We start from the raw sequence: 16,605 nt of genomic DNA on the forward strand, positions 1-16,605 counted from the left end.
ATAAAAACAGCAATAACGTCAAGAGGAATAAAAATGCAAGATAATACAGCTTAAAAAGGATAAATAGTGTAAAATATATTCCATAGTTGATATTTATTCGAAATATATCAAGCATTCATAAACCTTGACAGATAAAATAATATTTAGTAGGAATGCGCCAGCCATGAGATCGTTTGGTCATGCATATTTAAATGGGAGGGGCTGATTGTTAAACTGCTCTGGGAATTGCAGCTCTGGGTGGGGAATAAGTGTCTCCTAAATAACTCCCTTAGCAACCTGCTGCTACTGCTGCTTGAATTTGTGCACCGCCCTTCACCTGAAGGTCAGAGGGTGGTTCACAGCGTCAGCTGCACCTCCCAGGATTCTCTGGGGGAAGCCACAATGGTTTAAATTGGTATCCTAGTGCTTTAGTGTGAACATGGCCATAGAAGTCAATTGTAGAGTTGGAGGGACCCGGGCGGCACTATGGGTTAAACCACAGAGCCTAGGACTTCCTGATCAGAAGGTTGGCAGTTTGAATCCCTGCGACGGGGTGAGCTCCGGTTGCTCAGTCCCTGCTCCTGCCAACCTAGCAGTTCAAAAGCAATTCCAAGTGCAAGTAGATAAATAGGTACCACTCCGGCGGGAAGGTAAACGGCGTTTCCGTGCGCTGCTCTGGTTTGCCAGAAGTGGCTTAGTCCTGCTGGCCACATGACCCGGAGTACGTTGGCTCCCTCAGCCAATAAAGGGAGATGAGCGCCGCAACCCCAGAGTCGGTCACGACTGGACCTAGTGGTCAGGGGTCCCTTTACCTTTACCTTTAGAGTTGGAAGGGATCCTGAGGATCATCCATTCCAACCCCCTGCAAGGCAGGAATGTGCAATAGCAGCTGATGCCCATTGGGATTAGTAGAGAGGAGGACAAGGAGATGAAGGCAGAGTGAATGACAGGCAGGGTCACGCCTGGCCAGTTATAAGGAAGAAGACAGGCTGAGGCTGGTGGGGCCCCATTGGCCCCAAGAGACCAGCTTGCACAGCTTGTTTTTGTTTTTTTAAGAAATATTTATTAAAGTTTTACAAAAACATAACTACAAAAAACATATAATAAAAGAAAAAAGAAAAATAAAGATAAAAGCACAGAAAAAATAAGAAAAATTAAAAACAATTCCATTTTTCATAGCTTAAAACTCATTTGCTTGTTTCTTTGACCTCCTCACACCTCCCCTTCTTGTATTCCCATTTGAATAATCAAATCAGCAAATCCTTACCCTCTTTCGTTTATCTTAGCTCTATATCTTAACATTTTATAACTCTGTATTTTCATCCATTATCAATTCATTTTTGCATATTCTTATTAACTTTGTTGCTAATGCCACTTATTTCCAATCCAACATCATTTTAACATTCATTAATTTTACAGTGTTTCTGCAAATAATCTTTAAATTTCTTCCAATCTTCTTCCACCAACTCTTCTCCCAGGTGTCGGATTCTGCCAGTCATATTAACCCCCAAATATTTAACTTTCTTAGCTAATGTTAAACCAGTCTCCTTCTGAAGCCTCTCTTTCCAGCTTGCACAGCTTGAAGCCATTGGTTTGAGTCCTACCCTCCAGATAGGAGAAAACGCGCTTGCTCCCTCTTCCACCTGACAGCCCTTGAGATATTTGAAGATGGCCATCATATCTCTGCTCACTCTCCTCTTTCCCAGGCTACACAGACCCAGCTCCTTCAAGGGTTCCTTATAAGCCTTGGTTTCCAGATCCTTGATCATTCTTGGTCACCCTCCTCTGCACACATTCCAACTTGTCAACGTTCTTCTTAAATTGTGGTGCCTATAATTGGACTATGATTTCCCTTGATCTGGACACTCGACTTCTGTTGATGCATTTGCCTTTTTTTTTTTTTTGCTGCTGCTGCATCACCCGGTGGACTCATGTTGAGCTTGTGGTCCACCAAGATCCCTAGATCCTTTTCCCATGTCCTGCTAGTCAGCCAGGTGTCCCTCATCTTATATTTGTGCATCTGCCTAAGTGCGGAACCTAAAACAAACCCCTGTGTTGCAATAAGAACCAAGCACAACAATACAAACACAATACCTAGGCTAATAGTTAGTAGAAAATATATAATAGAACAATGATATCATTCAGATTATAGGAGTAAGCCAATCAAAGCTCATATGTACAATATAACAGAGTGGTAACAAGGACCGTCAAGCCGTGTGTTCAAAACAGATGTCTAAGGACAGTCTCACAATAGTCTTTCAAAAGTTTCAACAGAAGACGTCTCAAAGGTTTCAAAAGTTCATTTTGTACTCATTTAACAAAAGCTCATTTAATACTATTCCTCTGTATATTTGTTTTTCATGGGTCTACTTTGTTTCTGCATGCTATATATGCCATACTGTTCCTTTAAGTATATCGTTATTGGGAACACCTGTGACTTGCGTCATATGTCCTGTGCAATTGTTTCTCAAGTATCAGCAGCTACACTATCCAGTGAGCACCGAACCTTAGCATGAATCTTTCTTACATATTCTGTTGAAGAATATCGGGTATGTACCTTTATTTATTCTGTTTTGTATATTCTGCTTTATTTTACAATGTGTATGCAGGTAGCTTAGTTCATTCATTCATCGGTTGTATGTATTGTATCTTATTTCCAACTGATGAAGACTGTTACGAAACAGTAGTATCATTCCGGAGACACCGTACTTTTGAGGCTTTTGAGATGTCTTCCGTTGAAACTTTTGAAAGACTATTGTGAAACTGTCCTTAGACTGCAATGCGCTCTATGTGGGGCTACCTTTGAAGGTGACCTGGAAACTACAACTAATCCAGAATGTGGCAGCTAGACTGGTGACTGGGAGTGGCCGCCAAGACCACATAACACCGGTCTTGAAAGACCTACATTGGCTCCCAGTACGTTTCCAAGCACAATTCAAAGTCTTGGTGTTGACCTTGAAAGCCCTAAATGGCCTCAGTCCAGTATATCTGAAGGAGCATCTCCACCCCCATCATTCTGCCTGGACACTGAGATCCAGCACCGAGGGCCTTCTGGCGGTTCCCTCACTGTGAGAAGCCAAGTTACAGGGAACCAGGCAGAGGGCCTTCTTGGTAGTGGCACCCGCCCTATGGAACACCCTCCCACCAGATGTCAAAGAGAAAAACAACTACCAAATTTTTAGAAGACATCTGAAGGCAGCCATGTTTAGGGAAGCTTTTAATGTTTGATGCGTTATGGTATTTTAGTGTTTTGTTGGAAGCCGCCCAGAGTGGCTGGGGAAGCCCAGCCAGATGGGCGGGGCATAAATAATAAATTGTTGTTGTTGTTGTTGTTGTTGTTGTTGTTGTTGTTGTTGTTGTTGTTGTTAGACATCTGTTCTGAACACACGGCTTGACGGTCCACATCACCACTCTGTTATATTGTACATATGAACTTTGGCTGACTCCTATAATTTGAATGATATCATTATTCTATTGTATATTTTCTACTAACTATTAGCCTACGTGTTGTGCTTGTATTGTTGCAAGTGCAGAACCTGACATTTGTCCCTGCTGATGTTCATTCTCTTAGCTTGGGCCCAGTTCTCCAATGTGTTACGGTCATTTCGAATTCTGTCTTCTGTGGCATTAGTTACCCCTCCAAATTTGGTGTCATCTGCAAACTCTATCAAAAAAGAAATGGGAGTCATCTGACATGGCTTGTTTTTGAGACCTGTGTTGAGACTTAGTAATCACAGTAATCATCGCCGGCAAAGACTTGCTCCCCTGACGCTGACTTTGGCTACGGATGAGTTGACTGCCCTCTTTTCCTCTTGCCTCCCACCCCAACCCCCCAACCCCCTTTGTCCTCTTCCAGGGCAACAGCCAAGCCAGTGCTGGTTCTGCTGCCAGTCCTGGGTTTGACCTGGGTGTGTGGTGTTCTTGTGCACGTCAGTATCACGTGGGCCTACATCTTCATTGTGCTGAACTCCCTCCAGGTAAGCTGCCTCGGATGGTAGACCTTCCCTGCAAAATATCTCTCAGACACGTGTGTATGTGCGTGAACATACACAGACACCGGGATCAGTTGCCCATGCTGGAGGCTGCACCTTGTGACGGCAAAGATGCCTTTGAGCACATGCAGAGTGCCTTCCCCCTCACCGTCAGGGAGGAAGAGCTTCAAAAGGAGGCCAGCTTGAGCGTCAGTCGTTCTCTCGCTGAACATTCGGTTCAGAGCTGGCCTTGCAATATCCAACACTGTGCAGCAGGGGAGGCCCTGACCATACCAGCTTCCTGGTGTTTGGCCACGGCTGAAATCGCTCCCTCTTGCTCAGCGGCTGCTTCTCCTCCATCCAGCAAGAGCTTCTTTCAGATGTTGTTCAATTCACACAGGTAACTCACAACCTGTGCGATTTCAACTTTATGCGCTAGCCAACTGGCCAGTTGCAAATCACGCAAATTAAGCGCACGCAAGTCTGAGAGCTTAAAAGCTCTTTCTGTGGCGTGGGGAAACCTTTTAAGCTCTGTGCCTTGCTTAGCGGGCAATTCCATGTGAGGAATAATTCCCAGAGCCCAGTAAGCGAGGGAGGGCAGCTTACAACCTCTGCCTTGCTTTTGGGGCAAGGACCGCTTGGCTCACAGCTTCAGAGAGGTAAGATCACTCATGCGGGGGCGAGGTTGCAATGGTGGTTCTGACTGGAGCTCATTCTGGCTGTTATGTACTGAGTTGAATAGGATCCAAACTGCAGCAGTCTGATTGGTCCTAGAACAATAGGATCCAAATTGCAGCAGTCTGATTGGTCCTAGAACAATAGGATTCAGAATGCAGCAGTCTGATTGGTCCTAGAACAATAGGATCCAGAATGCAGCAGTCTGATTGGTCCTAGAGCAATGCAGCGGTATGATTGGTTGGCAGGAACCACCCAATCATGCTCCAGATATAAGTGAATCCACAACCTGATTGGCTTACAGTAGAATTCCGGAATTAGCCAATCATGTGCAGCCCATTGTGTAAATAATGTATATAAAGCAGATACTTTGAGGGGACTTCCATTCATTCCTCCTCACCACTATGAGCTGAATAAAGAGCATGAAATCACTTTGCGACTCTGAGTATATTTCACTGGCCTTACGCTCAGTCCCCAGAACATAACCCTCAAGCAAGCACTGAGTGACCTGTATTGATTTGATTTGATTTGAATTAATTTGATAATGAAATGATTTTAGAATGTATTATTTTATTGTTGTTAGCCGCTCTGAGCCCGGCTTCGGCTGGGGAGGGCGGGATATAAATAAAAATTTATTAATTTATTATTTATTATTGAGAAGACAATGTCTCCTTCCTTCCAAAGTCTCCCTCCCTCCCCTCCCTCCTCACTCCCACCCTTCTATAGGGGCTCCCTAGCACACCTGTCCGTTTGAAGGGACCCCTTTCTAGTCAAAATATGACTAGATACGTGAATCAGAGTAGAATTACAGAATGTACAGAACTGTAGAGTTGGAAGGGACCCTGCCATTTCCATCACAAGCCCAACCTTATTCAACGTGGAAATCACAACTACAGTGTCCCTGACGGATGGGCACCCAAGAGAACATCCAAGGGGGGAGAGTCCTTCTGAGGGAGTCTGGTTCTTGTTGTTGTTGTTGTTGTTGTTGTTGAGTCATTTAGTCGTGTCCGCCTCTTTGTGACCCCCTGGACCAGAGCACGCCAGGCACTCCTGTCTTCCACTGCCTCCCGCAGTCTGGTCAAACTCATGCTGGTAGCTTCGAGAACACTGTCCCACCATCTCGTCCTCTGTCGTCCCCTTCTCCTTGTGCCCTCCATCTTCCCCACCATCAGGGTCTTTTCCAGGGAGTCTTCTCTTCTGTCTGGTTCTACTGTCTCATAACTGCCAGGAAGTTTAGTTGGAATTCCCATTCTTGCCATTTGAATCCATTGGTTAAGGGCCTACCCTCCAGAGCAGCAGGAAAGGTAGTTTGGACATCTCCTGTGAAAGGCTAGGAAGGAGGTGTCCATCAGACAAATTGAGCTTTGTTCAGAGAAGTAATTGCTTTCATGAAACAAGACAAGCGGACATTCAAAGGACCATACCTTCCTCCCCCAATCGGCTCTGCTCCGAGCGCCGGTGCCAATAAGAGGGAGGGGGGTGTTTGTTCTGAGGATGAGCAGCCGCCCTGCATCATCAGCGAAGGTTATATCGGTGCCAGAGTGTGCAGCACTCCTGCCCCAGCCTGTGGAGGAGTGGGGCTTGTTGCACAGATGCCGGCCACAATTAGTGCATCAGCTGCAAAGCTTCCTGATAGCTGGAGGAACGCAGGAAGTGATTCTCTCCTGATAAGACACCAAAGGGGGCAAAGCATCAGAGGAGCACAGCAGGAGGGTGTAGTAATTTTGAAAGGAGACACTTCTCCCCGTCCCGAGCTCAGGGACTCGAGAGCAGGATGTTGTTTAAGTTGGGGGGGGGGGACGGGGGAGAGGGATGCGCTAGGAGAACTCTTGGCCAGCAGTTGTGTTTCTGAAGGTTCATCATCTGAGACTTCTGAGGCGGCTTCCTCTCCCAGAACGCAAGAGAAAGAAACAGACGAAAGGATGTGTCATTTCACACAACGCACAGTTAATTCATTCGTGTTGTATTTGTTCGAGACATCCCTGAACCGCTCCTTGCTGCGAGTTGTGCCAGCTCTAGAGCGGAAAACGCCAAATGTCCTGAGAGGAGGAAGAGGAAGAGGAAAGTTAGGCTTGTGCATGCAGTGCCACTTTTATTTTGAAAAATGCCCAAAGGCTCTTCATTATGACCAGACAAAATGTCACAAAATAGGGAGGCGAGCTTCTGAGTCCACCAGAGCTCTTCTTCTTCAGGATGTGGGCAGGCGTGGGGGGACTGAGGGAAACAAAAAGCTGGCTAGGGATTGAGGCCATATTGGTCCAAAGTTAATTTTTGCTGTATGCTGCCTTAGAAGGGGGCTGGTGTGGGGGCTCACATACACACACACACACACACACTGGTCTGTGTTCTACCTCCAAAGTCGGAGGCAGTTTGTCTCAGTTACTAGGAATAAAAAATGGATGGGACCCTTCCTCTCACTTTGTCTACCCCACACTTTCTCTTTTCTTTGTCCTCCTTTCCCCCGGATGAATTAAGCCAACGGTCGCATGAAATCAGGCCAAGGGCTGGCAACTGCCCGTCTCTTTGCAAAAGGGACAGTTCTGCCGCTTGGTAGGGAGAGAGACATCGTTTGGCCTTCCCTGTATGTCTGTTGGGGGGGCTAACAAAGCAAGGATGCTGCCCCAGCGGCTGTTTCCAGGTCCCTGGCATGCATTCTTCCCTCTGTCTTCCTACAGGGTCTCTACATATTCCTGGTCTATGCCATCTACAACAGCGAGGTAAGGGACAGCCACAGTACGCAAGGGGGGCGGATTTGGCACCCTGTTTTCTCTGCAACAACTCTGAAAATGAGCTTGGGAGGATGTGATCAATGGCTTGTGAAACCAGCTCGCAAAGGGCATCTACCCTCACAGTGACGGCTGGGTCTGCTGGATCCTCCCGTGTGTGTTTGTGTGTGTGGTGGCATTCTGACTACTTGCCGTTCTGCTGGCAAGATCTCCTAGGGCAGGCATGGCCAAACTCGGCCCACCAGCTGTTTTGGGATTGCAGTTCCCATCATCCCTGACCACTGGTCCTGTTAGCTAGGGATGATGGGAGTCCCAAAACAGCTGGAGGGCCAAGTCTGGCCATGCCTGCCCTAGGGCCATCCAAGTTCCCACTAGATCTCGTGTGAGTGGTTGCTAGTCTTCCGCACATACATGGAACCCTAGGAGCCAAACCCCCGTGTAAGACGCAGCTGCACCGCAGAGCAGGAGTGAAGAAACCTCCAGCCTGTGGGACAATCTCAGTCCTGCAAAGTCTGCTGCATGTCGGACAACTTTGCTGCCCCACTGACTCCTCTGTGGACAGATGGCACCTGACGGAGGCGGGCAGTTGCTGTTGTTTCCCCCGCCTTTTCCTCTTCAGCTGAGGAAACAGCTGCATACGACTAGCAGGTGCATTTTAAAAACAATTAAATGGCAGGATTTCCCACCCCCACCACTATGGTGCCCCTCCCCCCACAGGAATCAACCTGGACCCTGCCATTGTCATTTGAGGCTCTTCTTTGTGTCCCGTCCCCCCCCCCCCACGGGATATCTGGAGTGTGGCAACACAAGAACTGGCCTTTTCTGTGGTGACCCCCGACTTGAGGACTGCTCTCCCCAGCGAGACTTACCTGCCACCGTCATTGCACCTCTTTAGGCACCAGGTGAAAACCAGGCCTTTGGCTTTTAACTATCTATGCAGCCATTTAGAAAGGGACGCGGGTGGCGCTGTGGGTTAAACCACAGAGCCTAGGACTTGTTGTTCAGAAGGTTGGTGGTTCGAATCCCCATGACGGGGTGAGCTCGGTCCCAGCTCCTGCCCACCTAGCAGTTCGAAAGCACGTCAAAGTGCAAGTAGATAAATAGGAACCGCTCTGGCAGGAAGGTAAACGGCGTTTCCGTGCGCTGCTCTGGTTCGCCAGAAGCAGCTTAGTCATGCTGGCCACATGACCCGGAAGCTGTACGCCAGCTCCCTCGGCCAATAAAGCGAGATGAGCGCCGCAACCCCAGAGTCATTCATGACTGGACCTAACGATCAGGGGTCCCTTTACCTTACAGCCATTTAGAGTGGGTGGGACCTTTGAACACCCCCACCCCCCACTGCCCCAGATTTAATGTATGTATTTTGTTTCTGTAAGTCACACTGAGTTGCTATGGCAAAAAGTGGTAATAAATTTAATTAAATCATCATAAGGCAGGAAGACTTTCCCTTGGCACTGCAATGCCAGTAACTGCTTGCCCCACAACAAATACAGATAAATGCACAGGGGGTGATGTTGTTGTTGTTGTTGTTGTTTAAAAAGTGTCATTAGTGCCTGAGGCATCTTGTTGTGTTCATTCTGTGGGCTGGAAGGGGACAGTTTCATACCTGCGCTTGATTTGCAGGTGCGAAATGCCATCCAGCGGATGAAGGAGAAGAAAAAGGCTCTCTCTTTCACAGTAGGTTTGGTGGTCTGGTGCTGGGGTCTCTCCCTGCCTGGCCCTCTTTTCCTCTCCAGAAGGCCCCTCTCCCCTCCAACTCCCCCTAAAAACCACTGCATATGAGTCAGCCAGTGCTAGAGACCTTGTGGGCTTCCAGAACAGTGATTCCAGTTCTGCCCTCTGGAACAAAATAGAGAACAAATCTGCTCTTTCTTATTCAGGGCACCCCTTATGCCGGCCACTGCCCTGTGGCCATTAAAGTTAGCACAAAATAAGACCCTAAAGGAAAATATTTTAATTTTTTGAAGGAAATTTCTTTCTTTCTTTCTCTCTCTCTCTCTCTCTCTCTCTCGCTCTCGCTCTCGCTCTCGCTCTCTTTTGGAAAGAGAGGGAAAAATTAAATGCAGAATATTTGTTAAATTACCTTTTTATTGCTGCATTCCTGTTGGTTGCTGAAAGGTGGAAAATGTTTGTCCAAAATACATAGAATTTGATTGCATCAATTGAAAAACATCCCTGGTACACCCCCTTTTTTAAAATTAAAAAAAAGAAAGAAAAACAATTGTGATCTCTTTTGTCTCAATGTGGCAGGATTCTGTTAAATGCATAAAAAAGAGAGAGAAATTGCATTTGTGTCCTCCACTAGCCTCTTGAGAAATCTTGGAAAGGTAACATCTAACTGGTTGAAAAGATTTTCCTGATGTAATATAGTGCCTTTTATTCTCGGTGTTCCTTGCGCCTTTGATGGTTTGAGCTATAGATTTATGTTTCCAGATACGTTTTAAGCCCCCCTGACTCTCTCATATCTTACAACGGCGTTCCTTCTGCGTCTCCTCGCAAGTATCCACACAACCAGCTTTGCCATTTCTTCTTGTGAACCTGACATCCCATGTCAACCTTGGTTCAGTTCAGTTTAGCTTTTATGTGTTTGTCTCTTTAAGTTCTGTTTTGTTATGTGGGTTATATGGGGGGAAATACCGTATTTTTCACTCCATAAGACGCACCAGACCACAAGATGCACCTAGTTTTGGGAGGAGGGAAACAAGAAAAAAAATATTCTGAATCTCAGAAGCCAGAACAGCAAGAGAGATCGCTACGCAGTGAAAGCAGCAACCCCTCTTGCTGTTCTGGCTTCTGGGATAGCTTCACAGCCTGCATTCACTCCATAAGACGCACACACATTTCCCCTCACTTTTTAGGAGGGAAAAAGTGAGCCTTATAGAGCAAAAAATACGGTATATAAAGTTGGTTGGGGGGTGGCTGTTTCTGGCTGACTGTTTCTTCTCCAAAGAGCACCAAAGGAGGCCCATCTATTCCAGCGTCCTGTTATCACAGTTCCCAGCCAGGTGCCCCCAAGGAAAACCCACAAGTGGGAGTCAAGCGCAAGAGCAACTCTCCCCAGGGATAGCCTTTGGCAATCTTTTTTAATATGGCGCCTTGAGCGAGGCCAACATTTGTTGCCCCAAAGCAGATCTTCTCAGTTACGGATCTTCTTGATTTTGTGTCCCCTGCACCACCCTAATGAATAAACTTCTGCAAACAACTGCTCTGTATATTGTTCCAAGCTGTTATCTCAAATCACTGCAAAATCAGTCAGCGCATAACTCCTGCTTGCCTTGGTGAAAGGGAGGAACATATTTTTTCATGCTGTGTCATATTAGCGAAAGCCATCTCGCCTCCTCTTCCATCTTTATCAAAACTCTCAAGTCTAAAGTAAAGCTGCACAATTAAATGCCTAATTATAAATAGAAGTCCGTCTGTACTCTTTTTTAAAAAAAAATATTTAAGTTCTTAGTGAGGCTTGGCAAACAATACAGAGAAGATTAGCATGGACCTAGGCAAGTGGATCTTCTTGATGTTGTGTCCCCTGCACCGCCCTAAATCCAGCACTGCTCTCCACCCCGCCCCCCGTGGGGGTGGCAAGGCATTTGGGTGCCTTGCTGCCTCCAAGTGCGGAGGGCGGAGCGTGGCCTTGGGGGGGCTGGGAGCCGCCTGCCTGGGGGTGCGGATGCTGTCCAACTGCTTTGTGTCATTTCAGAACTGTTCGCACCCCATCAACTATCTGTCAAGCCCTAGGAACACGTCCTGGGAGGTGGGTAAGTTCAGCCCCTCCACCCCAGAGAATACAGCCTCCCCCTCCTCGGAGAAGGACTCTGCAACGAAGAACAGCAGCGGCAAGGGTACAAAGGTGGCACTTCTTCCACCTGCAATGAAATCAGCATGTTTGACTATTTCTGTTTTGTTTTTGCATCCCGGCTGATCCTCCTTTCTCCCTCGCACAGGGAACTTCAGCGCCAAAATCCCAGCGGGACTTGCATCAATTATGTCTCCAGAGAGGCCGGTATGTAGCTCATCCTCACCTACCCAGATAATTTGATTGATTGATTTACTTGTTTATTGCGTTTATATGATGCCTTCTCTTCTGAGGAGCTCCAGGTGGTGCACATGGTTTTCCTTGACTCCTTAAGTTATTCTCACAGCAACAGCCCTGCAATGTAGGCTAGGCTGGAAGGCAGCAACTGCCCCTCACAAGGTCTCGCCCAGCGAGCTTCTTGATGGCCACGAGAGCAACTGGAATGCTGGCCTCCCAGGCCATAGTCCAACACTAACCATTGTGTTGCACTGGAAGCTGTTTGTTCCAGGCCACACCCTTGGTCCACCTGGCTCCACCTCCTCTGATAGGAGGCCTTGACCCAGATGCACCTGGAGGTGCGGGGGAGGGGGGATGAACCTGGGACGACCTGCAGCTGCGGCCTCTTCCTCCCTCCCTTCTCTTTAAGGAGCTCCACCTGTTGGCTAGAGGAAGCCATGAGGGCTGGTCGCACATTCCAAGTGGCGCTTGAGCCACTGCTGGGCTGAGATTTAGTCCTTCAGCTTCTCCAGAGTTTCCTCCCCCTGTGAAAGAGGCTTTCGTTTTCCTACCTGCACTGCTGGGGCACCCCTTGAGATCCCTCCCAAATTCTGGTTCCACTTTGTTCTCAGAGCACTTAAGAATGTCTTTAGGATTCCAGTGGGTGCAGAATTTGAAACTTACCTTATTGTTGTGAAGCGGCCAAGAGTGGTGTGTGTGTGTGTGTGTGTGTGTCCCAGGAAATGTTTCTTCTGCACTGATCTGGACCCCCACCCCATGGAAGGAGCTATCTCATGATGATGCCTTCCTTCCCCATTGAGAACTCAGAATGGCTGCAAATGCAGCTGACTGATGAGATGCATAGCTGTCAAGTGTCCCTTATTTGGCGGGACAGTCCCTTATCCCAGCGCCGTGTCCCGCTGCTGTCCCTTATTGATGAGGCTTCATTTGGCTGCTGGCTGGGCTTTCTGCCTTTGGCTCGGAGGGGCTCCGAAGTTGAACATACCTGTGCCCGGAAAATCCCTTATTTTGGCTGCTGATCCCTTATTTTCAAGGCTGCTGGTCCCTTATTTTCAAATCTGTAAGTTGACAGCTATGATGAGATGGCTCTGTAGAATGAGCAAAAAAAGACAAGCGCCCACTGCCTGCCTCAAAAGTAGGAACAGAGGAAGATGCTTTGCACAGAGTCAGACCCTTAGTTCACCCAACTCAGTACTGTCTACACGGACGGGCAACAGCTTCTCAGTGTGTCACCTGGGGCCTTGCCAGGCCCTTCCTGGACTGGACCCAGGACCTTTTGCCTTAGAAACAGGTGCTCCACCGCTAAGGTATGACCTGTCCCATAAAACTAGGTCCCCAGTCAGAACCAGACCATGGGGCCACCTGACTCAGCATAGCTCTCTGGGGTTTCAGTCCCCCCTCCCCGCATCATGAAGATGCCAGGTATTGAAACTGGAACTTTTCGTGTGCTTTCTTCCACTGAGCAATAGCTCTTGCCCTGAAGTGAAGCAAGGTAAAAGCCAGTGGGACTCCCTCCCACTGGAGGCAGCAATGGCAACCAACTGGGATGGCTTTGGCAAAGGGTTAGGCAAGTGCATGGTGGGGGGGGTGCCTAAGGATGGCTCCTAGCCAGGACGGCTCCACAGTTGGAGCAGCCATGCTTCCGAATGCCAGTTTCTGGAAACACCGGGACGGAAGAGGGCTCTGGTGAGCCAGTCCTGCTGTCGGGTTTCTCACAGCTGCTTGGCCGCTGTGGGAACAGGGTGCTGATCTGTCAAGGCTCTTATTACATTCTTATGTTCCCTGCCCCACCCTGAGAGTTTCCCCTAAATATATTTTCTCTGCTTTGATGATTTTGGAATGCAATTGCTTTTCTCTTCAAGTGATAGAGGCGGTAGGGGGAGGAGACGTTTGCCCCCCTTTTTCCAACGCAGTGTTAAACTGGAGCCAAATATAGCTCTCTGCTGTCTCCCCCACTTTGTGGCATGTCCTCAGTATCTGCTAGCGCTGATTAGGTGCCCTGGCCCCTTTCACCGTCTTGTTTTCCTCCCGTGGTTCCTGAGAGATGGACTTTCCCCTCCTCCTTCCAGAGTTCCACCTTTATCATCTTGCCTTCGCAGGCAGGGAGCAACAATTCGTTTTAGAGCCGTGCCAAAGGCACTGGAGTGTAGGAGCACGGGGGGCTTTTTAAAAAGGCACCCTTCTCTCCCGAGAGCCTGGGCAACCAAAACAACAAGCCCACCTAAAAGGGTCACGGCTACTGAGCTGCCCCTAAAGCAAGCAGGCGTGTTGCGGAAAGATGGCCATGCGTTGCTAGAGACACGGTTGACTCCATGCAAGGAGGGCAACTCGCTCATTGTTCCATCAAGCTTTCTGCTGACAATGGCAACCTCCAAGCTGACGGTCTGAATGAAGGACTCTGAAAAGTCAGAAATAGGTTTTCAAAGTTGATTACTTTTTTTGGCCCTGTTTGTCCCCCGCTATCAAACTGGATGATGCCAAGTACTAAGTATTCAACTCCCAAGGGCGCTAGTTGCCTCTCAGCCAAATAAACAGTGCTCATCCTCCCCATCTTGTTTTGTTTTTGTTTACTAAACCATCTGAAAAACAGGCTGGGGAATCTTCTGGCAAGGATGAACCCTGGGCTCATTTTGCTGCCCTGATTGGACAAGCCGGTCAGCGGCTGAAATGGAAACCCATCAGCTTCTCCCTACTGACCCCGGGTGTTGGGCAAGAGGGACCACGCCATCGCCTGAGCTCCTAGGAACTCACCCTTTGGCTCAGGCCAGAGGGATTAATTTTGCAATTTGCGCAGATTTCTGAAATGCCAAGGTCGGTCGCTGCTGATTCCCATCTGTTAGTCCCAGAAGCAAAGATACGATCAGCTGCACACAGGGTTTAGAATGTTGATTAATTTCGTTGTTGCTTTACATCACGGAGACAACAACAAGAAGAGAAACACATAATTAAAAAATAGAAGACTGAGTATAAACATAGAATTAAAATAAAACCCGTTGCTGTCATGGGCAGAATACAGATGACTGAATCAATGAAATCCACAGATAAGCAGGTGGAGGTGACAGACCATGTGCTTCCTTATTGACATTTGTAATAAAATCATAAAAACAGTGGTTACAGTGGTTACCTCGGGTTACAGACGCTTCATGTTACATACGCTTCAGGTTACAGACTCCGCTAACCCAGAAATAGTACCTTGGGTTAAGAACTTTGCTTCAGGATGAGAACAGAAATCGCACAGCAGCAGGAGGCCACATTAGCTAAAGTGGTGTTGTTGTTGGTTAGTCTTTTAGTGGTGTCCGCTTCTTCGTGACCTCCTGGACCAGAGCACGCCAGGCCCTCCTGTCTTCCACTGCCTCCCACAGTTTGGTCAAACATGCTGGTAGCTTCGAGAACACTGTCCCACCATCTCGTCCTCTGTCGTCCCCTTCTCCTTGTGCCCTCCATCTTTCCCAACATCAGGGTCTTTTCCAGGGAGTCTTCTCTTCTCATGAGGTGGCCAGAGTATTGGAGCCTCAGCTTCAGGATCTGTCCTTCCAGTGAGCACTCAGGGCTGATTTCCTTCAGAATTGAGAGGTTTGATCTTCTTGCAGTCCATGGGACTCTCAAGAGTCTCCTCCAGCACCAGAATCCGAAAGCATAAATTCTTCGGCGATCAGCCTTCTTTATGGTCCAGCAGCTAAAGTGGTACATCAGGTTAAGAACAGTTTCAGGTTAAGAACGGACCTCCAGAACGAATTAAGTTCTTAACCCGAGGTTACTGGATCAGGCCAGTGACCATCGAATCCAGCACCCAGTTCTCACAGTGGCCAAGCAGGTGCCTGAATAGGAAACCAGAACAAGAGCCATATCTCTCCAGCAACTGGGATTCAGGAGCCCTGCTGCCTCTGACTGCGGAGCCAGGGCAGAGCCATCGATAGCCCCCTTCTCTTCCACGAATGCATCAAACCCTTTTTTAAGCCGTCCAACTTGGCAGCCATCACTGCCTCCTGTGGGAGGGAGTTCCATGGTCTAACTACGCACTACATTACGATAGACTTCCTTTTTTCTGTCCTAGATCTTCCCAAGCAAGCCAAGCCTCTGCAAATCTATGCCTTTTACAGGACGGAGAGCTTTTCTGTTGTGCCAAAGAGGGACCAACCAGGCTCTCAGCAGCATCTGCAGAAGGAAGAGCTGGGTTTTGACGTCACCTGCAGGCATTGTGCTTGTTTCAGCTCCCTGTTATCAAAATAGAGGGCTGGGAAGGGCCTGGGGAGCCAAGCCCCGTAGGGCAGGGAAACCCTTTGCCTTGCCAGTGTGGCCCACATGCAGTTCCGTAACTGAGTATGTCAGCCTTAATGGCAAGAAACCTTGCCTGTTTTATTAGGAAAAAAGGAAAAAGAATGTTAATTCGCAGTTTGCAGCCTTCTGAGATGAAAGCCAGGAACTGTGCAGTGTAGCATAGCCCCCCGATCACCGGGTCGAAAGGAAACCCCCAGCTCACACACTTCCAAGACGACCTACTTAGAAACAACAGGAGGTTTCTAGTCCTTGTTATGTAAAACCTCAGATTCTCAGTATAATAAATAATAATAATAAAATTTTATTTATACCCCACCCTTCCTGCTTCAGAAAACCGGGTTCAGGGCAGCTAACAACAAATTTAAAACACTGAGTTGATGCAACAAAAAAACAGCATAAATATAAAACGTGAATAACAATAAATTCAGAATTCAAAAATCAATTTGGGGGGAAATCCATCCAATAAACATTAGATGTATGGAGCATTTGAAATGAAGGCAGGCTTATTTACTTACTTACTTGTATTTATATCACGCCTTTTTCTCCTAGGAGCTTGAGGCGGCTTCTCCTCGTTCAACCCCCACAACAACCCTGTGAGGTGGGTTAGGCTGAGAGAGGCAGTGGCTGGCCTGAAGTCACACCCAGGGGGCTTCATGGCCAAATGTGGAGATTTGAACCCTGGTCTCCCAGGTCCTCGTCCAACAGACTAACCACTGTGGTTAGGAGAGCTGATAGGGAATGCACTAAAAAGTGGGGGGTAATATCTGATGGATGAGAAGACACCGTATTTTTCACTCCATAAGACGCACCAGACCACAAGACGCACCTAGTTTTTGGAGGAGGAAAACAAGAAAAAAAAATATTCTGAATCCCAGAAGCCAGAACAACAAGAGGGATCACTGCACAGTGAAAGCAGCAATCCCTCTCGCTGTTCTGGCTTCTGGGA

The 16,605-nt window shown here is 47.8% G+C and overlaps 1 protein-coding gene across 1 annotated transcript in view; it reads left to right on the plus strand.

The window, feature by feature from the left end:
* ADGRD2 (adhesion G protein-coupled receptor D2) overlaps positions 1–16,605 on the plus strand; it is a 63,188-nt gene that overhangs the window by 40,177 nt on the left and 6,406 nt on the right. Inside the window, exons 20-24 of the mRNA XM_083597221.1 lie at positions 3,836–3,956; positions 7,301–7,342; positions 8,975–9,028; positions 11,049–11,190; positions 11,293–11,351. Of these exons, the coding sequence (XP_083453347.1) occupies positions 3,836–3,956; positions 7,301–7,342; positions 8,975–9,028; positions 11,049–11,190; positions 11,293–11,351 (418 nt within the window). The remainder of the gene's footprint in view (positions 1–3,835; positions 3,957–7,300; positions 7,343–8,974; positions 9,029–11,048; positions 11,191–11,292; positions 11,352–16,605) is intronic.

Source organism: Podarcis filfolensis, assembly GCF_964270895.1.
Source record: "Podarcis filfolensis genome assembly, chromosome: Z".
In the NCBI taxonomy this organism is placed as follows: Eukaryota; Metazoa; Chordata; class Lepidosauria; order Squamata; family Lacertidae; genus Podarcis; species Podarcis filfolensis.